Source organism: Rhincodon typus, chromosome 13, assembly GCF_021869965.1.
Source record: "Rhincodon typus isolate 14 chromosome 13, sRhiTyp1.1, whole genome shotgun sequence".
In the NCBI taxonomy this organism is placed as follows: domain Eukaryota; kingdom Metazoa; phylum Chordata; class Chondrichthyes; order Orectolobiformes; family Rhincodontidae; genus Rhincodon; species Rhincodon typus.
In genome coordinates, this window is record NC_063344.1 from 67369515 (window position 1) to 67380288 (window position 10774).

Genomic DNA, 10774 nt, shown 5'->3' on the forward strand with positions numbered 1-10774 from the left:
GAAGGCTTCACAAGGGTAGGAATGATATAAACGGAATACAGGGGCAGACTCCCCGTCTTCCCACTGCATTCATTCTGTCCTTGAATCCAACCGTTGTCTTCAGTGATTTCCTTATCTCTCACCAATTTTATCAAATCACCCTTCTCATATTTGAGGAATATAGGATCAACTGGAATGGGAGAGTGAGTGGCAAATTAAACGTTGCACTGGAGGCTCACGCTGTGCGTTATATTATACACATATTATAGTTATATCAAACAGACTGTAATAGAGGTACAGTTAGATAATAAAGGCTGGAAGAGACTGATTTAGATTATAGAGACTAGAATGGAAGTTATGCAAGTTTACAGTGATAACAATAGAGACTGATTTAGATTCTAGAGATTGTAATGGACATGGAGTCTTACTGTGCTACAGGAGAAGAAATGAGTTATTTGGTGAGCATCTGTAAGCACCTAAGTTTTAAAACTGGTGGAAAGGTTAATCAAATGTATAAAAAACATAACTAAATATGAAATTAAGTACAATACTGAATACATGAGGATGGCAGGACAGTTGATGTGTCACAACTGCAGCGTGTGGGAGTTTCTGGATGCCAGTTTGACCCATAGCAAACATTTGCAGCAAGTGTTTGAAGTTCAAGCAACTTTGACTCAAAGGTTATGAGCTGGAGGAGGAACGACAGACAATGCAATGCATCAGGGAGGGCGAACATGACCTGAATTCTTTGCAGAAGATCTCACACCTCTTGGGGTTGGGTCATCTGATTTGGTCAGTATCGATGGACAGGAGAGTATGGGTTGTGAGTGAGGCAGGTAAGGGAGGGGGGAACGTGCAGAGGCAGGAGTTCAGGACCATCAGCCTTTGTAATTGTCCATTCCTTGAAAATCTTATCAATGCAAACAGCAACCATGTGAGGCACATGTGTGACCATTGACTCCAAAACAGTGCGTTTTCCTGGCGTTTATTTTCTCAAAGACCTCAAGTAAGCAAAGAATGAACTCACAGCAGGCAAAAAGGTGTACGGTGTGTTTTGAGGGAGAAGCAAATTTGCTAATGGCAGACCCGGTGAATGGGGAAATATTACTGATTGAAGATATGTGACTGTAGAAGTCTGAGTGAGGAGAACACACATGGACAGTGACCTCCCGTACCTTGCCTGGAGCTGCTGTGTAATGCAATCGCATACTCCGACCTCCTCTTCAGGCCATTCAGAAACAGAACAATCAGGTCAGCTATTTCAGCAGCATGCCTGCTGGTCAGTGTGTATTCCTGGCCCTGCAGGGTGGTCACTGTCACGCTCTGGCCGTACAGCTTTGAAGCCCTGTAGTGGACAGCACACATCAGCAGGCAGAATGAATGCAAACATCAAAGGACAATCTGCCTGATAGTACACAAACCAGCTCCCATTCAGCCATGATCTGATTGAATGGGGCAGAACAGGCTCAAGGGTCTGAATGGGCTACTCCCATTCCTGAATGCTATGCTCAGATGTTCGGATGATAAGCAGGAATTTCTCAATCAGCGCTCACTCCGTTGATATATTACCACAATAAAGCCTCGGATGTTCCTTCCACCTTGTTTCTAGCCCACTTCGTGGTCAACCAGACTAAGCCATCTTGGCACCATGTTTGCCAACCTCCCCTCAATGTTCAGTTCCATCTCCATTCTGCTCCCTAATCTCTATATACTTGCAGCCAGCTCCCTTCAGACTCTGACCACTGCCTTGCTCTCTGCAACATGTCATGACATACTCATCCAACTTGCCATCATCTCAATCGAGTTTCCAAAAACCAACCTCCATCCGCTCAGAATCCACCACCTGGCTTCTTCAACAGGGCCTGATAGCTCTCAAACCCTTTGACCTGGCTACAGGGTTCAACTGAGTCTTTTTAAAATTAACATTATTTTGTGGAATATGGGCATCATTGAATCTGTCACCCAGGCCCATCTGCCCTTGAACTGAGTGGCTGGTTTGGACCATTTCAGAGGGCAGTTAAGAATCGACCAAATTGCTATTGGTCTAGAGTCACGTGTAGGCCAGACCGGGTAAGGACAGTAGATTTCCTTCCCTAAGAAACATTACATGGGTTTTGATGACATTTGACAATGGTTTCATGGTCATCGTTAGACCTTTAATTCTAGATTTTTATTGCATTCAAAGTTGACCACCTGGCACAGTGGGATTTGAACCCAAGTCCCCAGAACATTACCAGGCGTTAATAATCCAGCGATAGTACCACTACTGCCTAGTGACAATTTCATGGTCACCATTAGATTGGCTTTCAATTCTAAATCCACTAATTAATGAAATTGAAATGCCACCAGATGCCAAGGTCCCCAGAGCATTAGTCTGGGTCGTGAGATGATTGAGTCACGTGACTACAACAGCACCATCTCACTAATGGTGGCGCTTGCCTGTTTCTGTGGCACATGTTAACTTATGGCTGGCCCACCAAGTCCGACTGATGCTACCATCTCAGCCCAGACTCTCACTGCAATTGAGGAGCAGGGATTGCGAGGAGAGATTGCAGAGGGATTGCGGGGTTTCGGGTTTTGGTGGTTGGGGACGTTACCGCTGGGAGTTGAGTGCAGTGCACAGCAGAGAGGGATTGAAAGAGAAGGAGGCTCTACAATATAGCGACGTGGAGATTCACAGCAATTGAATGGGCTGAAGCGAGCAGGACACAAACACCCACTGACCGCTCACCTACCTGTTGGTGTTTATTCCAGTAATTTCGGCGTACGACCATTTCAAAAGGATTTTCTCGCTCTTGTCCACAAAGCTGATGCCGACGCTGTTCACCGCCACCAACACCAGCAGGTTTTTTGGTAAAATGGGCCCTGGAAAACAGCAGGAGTCACTGCACAGAGACCTCAATCCTCCCACTGACAGGAGGCAGGCCCTGAGCTTTCTTCAATTTCACTGTCCTGCAATATTCCTCACTTTCTCCACAGCCAACACCCCAAACAACAGCTCTAGTAACCTCTCCACCCTCCTCCCCGCTTGCTTTGTGTGGGCCTCAACGGTGAAACACAGCAGTGTTGATTGACTGAGGGGGGCATCACAATTCAGTTTGATGCTATCCTTAAATATCTTCAGACAGTTGGTGATTCAGGGCAGAAACATCGGAGCACTCTTTATTCCTACCTGCCCATGCATGCACAACATACAACATACACACACAGACACACACACACACACACACATAGACACAATACACACACACACACACACACACACACAGAGACACAGACACATACACACACAGACACACACACATACAGACACACACAGACATATGTACACATGCAGAGAAACATGTGCACACACACAAACACATACAGACACATGCACACACACAGAAATACACACACCACAGACAAGGACACGTACACACACGTACAAACCCACTTGCACTCAGTACCTGAAAATATTGCAGCTTCAAAAAACTTGGAGAACATATGAGACCATTTCATCCGAGCAAAATCGACAAGATGTTCTTTCAGATTGAGAGCATCGGGCTTCTCGCTGACAAACAAATCCTTGAACAAAACACACACATCAATAAAGATTGAGTGGGACTGTCTTAAAGTGACAGCTAATCCAGCAGGTAATCCTTCGTTCATATCAGGCTGAGGACGTTATTACCCCAGCAAAACACCCAGGAATTTTCTAGACAACAAGGTGCAGGGCTGGATGAACACAGCAGGCCAAGCAGCATCATAGGAGCAGAGAGGCTGACGTTTCGGGCCTAGACCCTTCATCAGAAAAGGGGGAGGGGAAGGGGGTTTTGAAATAAATAGGGAGAGAGTGGGAGGCGGATAGAAGAGGGATAGAGGAGAGGATAGGTGGAGAGGAAACAAACAGGTCGAAGAGGCGGGGATGGGGCCAGGAAAGGTGAGTGTAGGTAGGGAGTTAGGAAGGGGATAGGTCAGTCCAGGGAGGACGGACAGGTCAAGGGGGCGGGATGAGGTTGGTCGGTAGGAGATGGAGGTGCGGCTTGGGGTGGGAGGAGGGGATAGGTGGGAGGAAGAACAGGTTAGGGAGGCAGGGACGAGTTGGACTGGTTTTGGGATGCGGTGGGGGGAGGGGAGATTTTGAAACTTGTGAAATCCACATTGATACCATTGGGCTGCAGGGTTCCCAAGCGGAATATGAGTTGCTGTTCCTGCAACCTTCGGGTGGCATCGTTGTGGCACTGCAGGAGGCCCAGGATGGACATGTCGTCTGAGGAATGGGAGGGGGAGTTGAAATGGTTCGCGACTGGGAGGTGCAGTTGTTTGTTGCGAACCGAGCGTAGGTGTTCTGCAAAGCGGTCCCCGAGTCTCCGCTTGGTTTCCCCGATGTAGAGGAAGCCACACCGGGTACAGCGGATGCAGTATACCACATTGGCAGATGTGCAGGTGAACATCTGCTTGATGTGGAAAGTCTTCTTGGGGCCTGGGATGGGGGTGAGGGAGGAGGTATGGGGGCAGGTAAATTGTGGCTTATGTTACTGTGCCTCTAGTGGGCTGTTAATGGGTTCATTTTTTTTGTTAAAGAGAGAAAGAGCTGGGTTCTTTGTGGTTATGTCTGTGCCCAGAGACAGAACACACAGTCTCCACTAGTATCCTCAAAATATTTATAGTGAAGTGTGCCCCACAGAGTCTGGAGAGCATTATCTATCCCGCTCCACCTACCAACACCATTTTAAAGTGGTCCCCCTCCTTTGTTTACCCGGTTTTGATTTAGTCATGAATGTGCAACCCCTGGTGATTATATCATTAACCGTGTCGATTTGGTAATTAGCTGGTGGCTCCATTTATTAAAAACAGAGTGGATTCACCATTGGTGACCTGGGCTGGAGGGTGTTACATGCAGCAGTCCCTTACAACTGCAACTTGTAGTGGTTTATGGGACTCCCAGACCAACTGTCGGGCCCAAGGATCCTTTACATCCCAGTTGTTAAGATGTTTGCACTCCTCTTTTTATTGTTCTTTTATTTGCACATAAGTCCCACACTTTCCTGATCCTCGGTCACCCAGTTTAGGGAGAGGCAGGTCCTCACGAACATGGCTAAAGTAACCATTGACAGGTGTAGGCAGCAGTGCTCTGGAGGGGGGTTTGTAACTCCCAGCCGACTGCCCCCCTTTCACAGCGACATCAATACCCGGGTGTCCTTAGAGAGGGAGCACACTGTATCACACTGTTATCCTTCTAGACAGACAGGCACTGCAATGGGCTGGGGTCTGTCACTTCCCCCTCTGATGAGATTTTGACCTTTCTGTTTCTCCCTTTTGGTCATTGATAATTTATTTTATTTTATGAATAAGAATAGAGCTGTGTTCTTCGCCAGTGGGGAGCTGGCTTCTGGATAATAAAAGGATCTCGAAGGGAAACTGATGTTTGTGTTAAACTACAGATTTACAATAAACACCTGTAAATCTCTGAACATCTTTCGCTGTCTAATTCGAAACAAGTTGTGTGAAACTTGGTTTTCATCCAGCGGTTCTAAAGGACGTAGCTGCGGAGGTAGTGGATGAATTTGCTAGGATTTTTTACTAAAATTTCTTAGGTTCTGGACTAGTCCCGGAGACTTTGAGCTTGGCAAATGTATCCCCATTATTCAAACGAGGAGCAAGAGAGAGTGACAGGGAATCTTAGGCCAAATATCTGTTAGTGAGATAAGTGTTAGAATCTATTACTTAGGAAGTCTCGGCAACACATTTAGAATGCCACAGTATGATGAGGACAAATCAATGTGGTATTGTGAAAGGGAAATCCTGTTTAACAAATTCATTAGAGCTTTCTTTGAGGATGCAACTAGCAGGGTGAATAAGTTGGCCCATTCAATACAGGATCCGTGGGTAAGGTGTAAACAACAGGTTGATATGCAAGAGGAAGGCTTGTGCCAGGTTGGGGTTATGTAATAGAATGGGCAGAGGGTTAGCCTCAGCTATTTGTCATCAATATTAATGACCACATTTACTGGTGATATAGAGCTGAGTGGGAATGTAAGCTGTGAGGAGGACACAAAGAGATTCCAAAGAGATATGAAAAGGCGAAATAAGTAGACATCAAAGTGGCAGACGATCTATAATGTAGGGAAGTGTGAAGTGATTCACTTTGGTCATAAGAATGGAAAAACAGAAAAAGGCAGGCACACATCACTGTTCTGAGGGACTTAGGTGTACTCAAACAAGGAACACAGTGTTAACTATTAGATACAGCAAGAAGTTAGGAAGACAAATGGCATGCTGCCCTTTATTGCAAAGGGGTTGGAGTATAGGAATAAATAAGTCTTGGTACAATCTTTCAGGACTTGGTTGAGACCACACCTAGAATAGTGTGCACAGTTTTGGCTTCCATGTTTAAGGAAGGTTATACCTGCACTGGAGGTAGTAGAGTGAAGGTTCACTCAATTGGTTTCTGGGATGAATGTGTTTTCTTATGATGTGAGGTTGAGTAAGTTGGGTCTGTGCTGATCTCATTAAGATTCTGATCATAGGTTTCTGAAGGAGCTTGCAAGGATAGATATGGAATGATTACTCCCCGATATATCAGGACCTCGAGCATCACCGTTCCACCAGGACAAGAGCAGTGAGCTGATGTGCCACGTGTGTGCTGCACAAAGGCCTCTGCTCCCAAAATGGGATCAAATATCACAAATAGATTCTCTGGGCCTCATCCTGATTGGTCGACACACCTTTAAAAAAGTACATTTGGACGAGCACTTAAATATGATCATATTCAAGGATATGGGACAAGTGGCAGGAAATTGTGATTAGTATAACTTTGGTGGTAGTTATTGTCAGTGTAGACTTGATGGGCTGAAGGGCCTCTTCTGTGACTGGGATTCGGAGCGTAGCACATTTTGATTATTTGTGGAACACGTTGAAGCTCAGCTAAGGTGCTACTTGACTGGAACAATAGTTTTTTGCCTCTTACCTGGAGCCTGTCCCTTCCAGAGTGAAAGGGTCAGTGGGAAGGAATGTGTGTGACCTTTGACCTGACCATTCAGAGGGCTTGACCTTTCGGTCCTTCCACATCCCCTGGCCAGGGAGAGTGCTGAGGCTAGGAGGACTGACCTCCAATAGCTCACAATGACAGCACCAGTCATTGAGATGGGGTTAATCTCGACGGCAATCTGTAACTTTTCGCTGTTTAGCAATCCCCCTGTTGTCTCCCTGGACTTCACTCACACAGTTTGGCCAATGGAGTGGCTCACATACCTTGACTTTTCCTGTGATCAGCTGGCACCATTTCTCAGGGGGTTTGTCCTTGCGGAGTTTTTCAGGGATACAGTCATTGACGACTTCCAGGGCTTTATTAGGGTCAGAACTTGCTCCAAATTTCATGCAGTAATGTTTAGCAGCAATTTCCACCAGCTCTTCCTCCTGTTGGATTCATAGGGACAGCATATTACCCCACTTGGGAAATACCCCACTCTGAACAGACCATGATCAACCCAAAACAGTCTCGCCATGTGACATCAGTCCCACCTTCCCCAGAACTCCAGACCATGTTTCCCAAATTTCAGGAATGTATTATCCTAACTTTGGGACCGCGTTTCCCAGACTTCCAGATTGCATTTCCCCGATTTCAGTGCTGCGCTTCCCAGACTCCAGGACCATGTTTCCCAGTCTTTGGGGGTCTGCATTTCCCAAACACAAAGACCCACTTTCCCAAAGGTCAAGACTCCATTTCCCAAGTTTCCAAAGTTAAATATAGCCAAAAAAGGGGAGTAGTGGAAAAGTGATCTCCTTTGGAATGGGCTCTGTTGTGATGGCCTCCACAGTCGAATATCTTGCAGACGCTCACGGCCTATAGAATCATAATTGAAGAATGCTCCCTGAAGGCCTAGCACAAGAGACCCATCTGTATCAGCAAGAATGAGAAACCTGATGGGAGTGAGAAGGAGAAAAGAAATTCTGAAAAGAATTGGTCTCCAACACCCATGCAGCACAAGGAAACTCCAAACAAATAGACCAAAGGAAGAGATAACAAGATGTTGAATACCCACTCTCTCTCAGCAGGAAGCCATGGCCTGTAGACATGTTGGTATTTTACCTTTCTGGGATAGACACAAAAAGGTGTTAAAAAATCAACAAGGACTACAGATCTGTGCATGTGCTACTAGCCTGATGGGCTAGTGTATGGTCTAATGGACTATGAAAGATACAGCTTGGGAACAGCCTTTAAACACCCCTGCACTGCAGTTAACAAAGAGAAATGCCTCACTCTGAGTTACTGCCAACCAGACTCAGTGGGAAGAGAAATCTAATGAAGGCAAGAATCTCCAAATCAACTTCTCAACTAAGAGTGGTATCATCCAATGTAGTGGTGTTAATGTTCTATTACTAACTCTTCACAATCTACTCAAAGACTTTTATTACTTCTTATACATGTTCCATGACTATGTGTTCCTGTGCTGTGCATGTAATAAACTCACTCTTCAGTTAATTCAATAAAGCCTGGTTACATTTGCTCCTTATAAACCATGATGTCATTTGGGTCTGGGAGAAAGGTATCCATAAAGAAGGGGATTCCTTTCAAAACTAGAATCAATGGGTATCAAGGAGCCAACTTTCTGCTGGTTGCAGTCATGCCTGTCACAAAGGTAGAAAGTTGTGGTCATTGGGGGTCAGTCATCTCAGCTCCAGGACGTCTCTACAGGAGTTCCTCAGGGTAGTGTCCTAGGCCCAATCATTCTCAGCTGCTTCATCAATGACCTTCCCTCCGTCATAGGGTCAGAAGTGGGGATGTTCGCCGATGATTGCACAATGTTCAGCACCATTCCTGACTCCTCAGATACTGAAGCATTCCATGTTCACATGCAACAAGATCTGGACAATATCCAGGCTTGGGCTGACAAGTGGCAAGTGGCATTCGCGCCACACAAATGCCAGGCTATGACCATCACCAATAAGGGACAATCTAACCATCACTCCTTGACATTCAATGATGTTACCATCACTGAATCCCCCACTATCAACATCCCAGGGGTTTTCTTGACCAAAGGCTAGGAATACTGAAGTGAATAACTCATCTCCTGACTCCCCAGAGCTTGTCCACCATCTACAAGGAATGTGATGGAATACTCCCCACTTGCCTGGATGAGCACAGCCCCAACAACACTCAAGAAGCTTGACACCCTCCAGGTCAAAGCAGCCCGCTTGATTGGCATTACATCCACAAACATCCACTCCCTCCACCACCAACGCTCAGTAGCAGCAGCGTGTACTATCTACAAGATGCACTGCAGAAAATATCAAATATCAGCACCTTCCAAATCCACAAACACTTCTATATAGAGGGACAAGGGCATCACCCCCTGCTAGTTCCCCTCCAAGCCACTCACCATCCTGACTTGGAAATATATCGCCGTTCCTTCGGTGTTGCTGGGCCAAGATCCTGGAATTCCCTCCCTAAGGGCATTGTGGATCAACAGGAGGACTGCAGCGGTTCAAGAAGGCAGCTCACCACCACCTTCTCAAGGGGCAACTAGGGAACGGGCAATAAATGCTGGGCCCAGCCAATGATGCCCACATCCCACAAATGAATAAAACAGTGAGCCAGCTGAGGGGGTTGGGTAAAAAAGAAGGGGGCCAGAATATATCCCCTCACCTGGGGACAGGCCATAACAATAAGTACTTGTGAAACAGATCCCACTGGATTCCCCACCTTCTCACAGTGATATTCCCCGAATTGGATCCCTCGGATGATCTGCTGGTAGATGAGATCTGTGCTGATGGGGTCCTCACTGCTGTTGTGCCAAGGAGTGAAGATCTCTTTTCGATAAAGGAGGTGCCATGGTGCATGGCGTTCGTGCCCACCTTGCCTCTTCACATACTGCTCACACAGGGAGATCGCATCCAGCACGTGTTCATGGCCACTCCCAAGAGAGGAGACCTAGGAGAGGATCAGAAAGAGGTGAAAGCTGGACAACCACCACAGCTATATCACGTGGAGCAAATTGAATTGGCTGAAGACTGGGTATCTACAATATTGGGGATCACTGGAGGAGGCTGAGATGGATCATCCACTCGGCACTTCTGGCTGTAGGTTGCTGCAAATGCTTCAGCCTTATCCTTTGCTCTGTTGTGTTGGGTTCTTCCCTCATTGAGGATGGGGATATTTGTGAAGCCTCCTCCTCCTCCAGTTCATTGTCCACCACCATTTGCTGCACACTCTCATGGAAGTTAGTCTCAAAGTGAAGGCGGGCCTTTGTCTCCACAAGGACTGTGCGATGGTCACTCTTACTGATACTGTCATGGCTAGATGCATCTGCAGCTGGCGGATTGGTAAAGATGAGGCCAAGTATGTTTTTCTCTCTTGTTGGTTCCCTCACCACCTGCCGCAGACCCAGTCTAGCAGCCATGTCCTTTAGGACCCAACCAGCTCGATCAGTAATGCTGCTGCTGAGCCACTCTTGGTGTTGGACATTGAAATCCCCCACCCAGAGTATGTTTTGTGCCCTTGCCATCGTCAGGAATTCCTCCTAATATTGTTCAACATGGAGGAGCAATGATTCATCAACGGAAGGGGCTAAGGGGAAGTGGTAATCTCCGAACTCCATCCTGCTCATCCATCGCACACACACACACCCGCCCTGCTCATCCATTGCACGCACACACCCCCGCCCTGCTCATCCATCGCACACACCCCCGCCCCCGCCCTGCTCATCCATCGCACACGCACACACCCCCGCCCTGCTCATCCATCGCACACACCCCTGCCCCCACCCTGCTCATCCATCGCACACACACACGCCCCCGCCCTGCTCATCCA

General features: G+C 47.0%; 1 protein-coding gene across 1 annotated transcript in view; it reads right to left on the reverse strand.

Annotated features, from left to right (window-relative positions):
• LOC109915178 (unconventional myosin-VIIa-like) overlaps positions 1-10774 on the reverse strand; it is a 108028-nt gene that overhangs the window by 767 nt on the left and 96487 nt on the right. The window contains exons 26-31 of the mRNA XM_048604142.1: positions 9668-9895; positions 7216-7380; positions 3429-3546; positions 2715-2844; positions 1155-1324; positions 40-169 (exon numbers count right to left, since the gene is read on the reverse strand). Of these exons, the coding sequence (XP_048460099.1) occupies positions 40-169; positions 1155-1324; positions 2715-2844; positions 3429-3546; positions 7216-7380; positions 9668-9895 (941 nt within the window). The remainder of the gene's footprint in view (positions 1-39; positions 170-1154; positions 1325-2714; positions 2845-3428; positions 3547-7215; positions 7381-9667; positions 9896-10774) is intronic.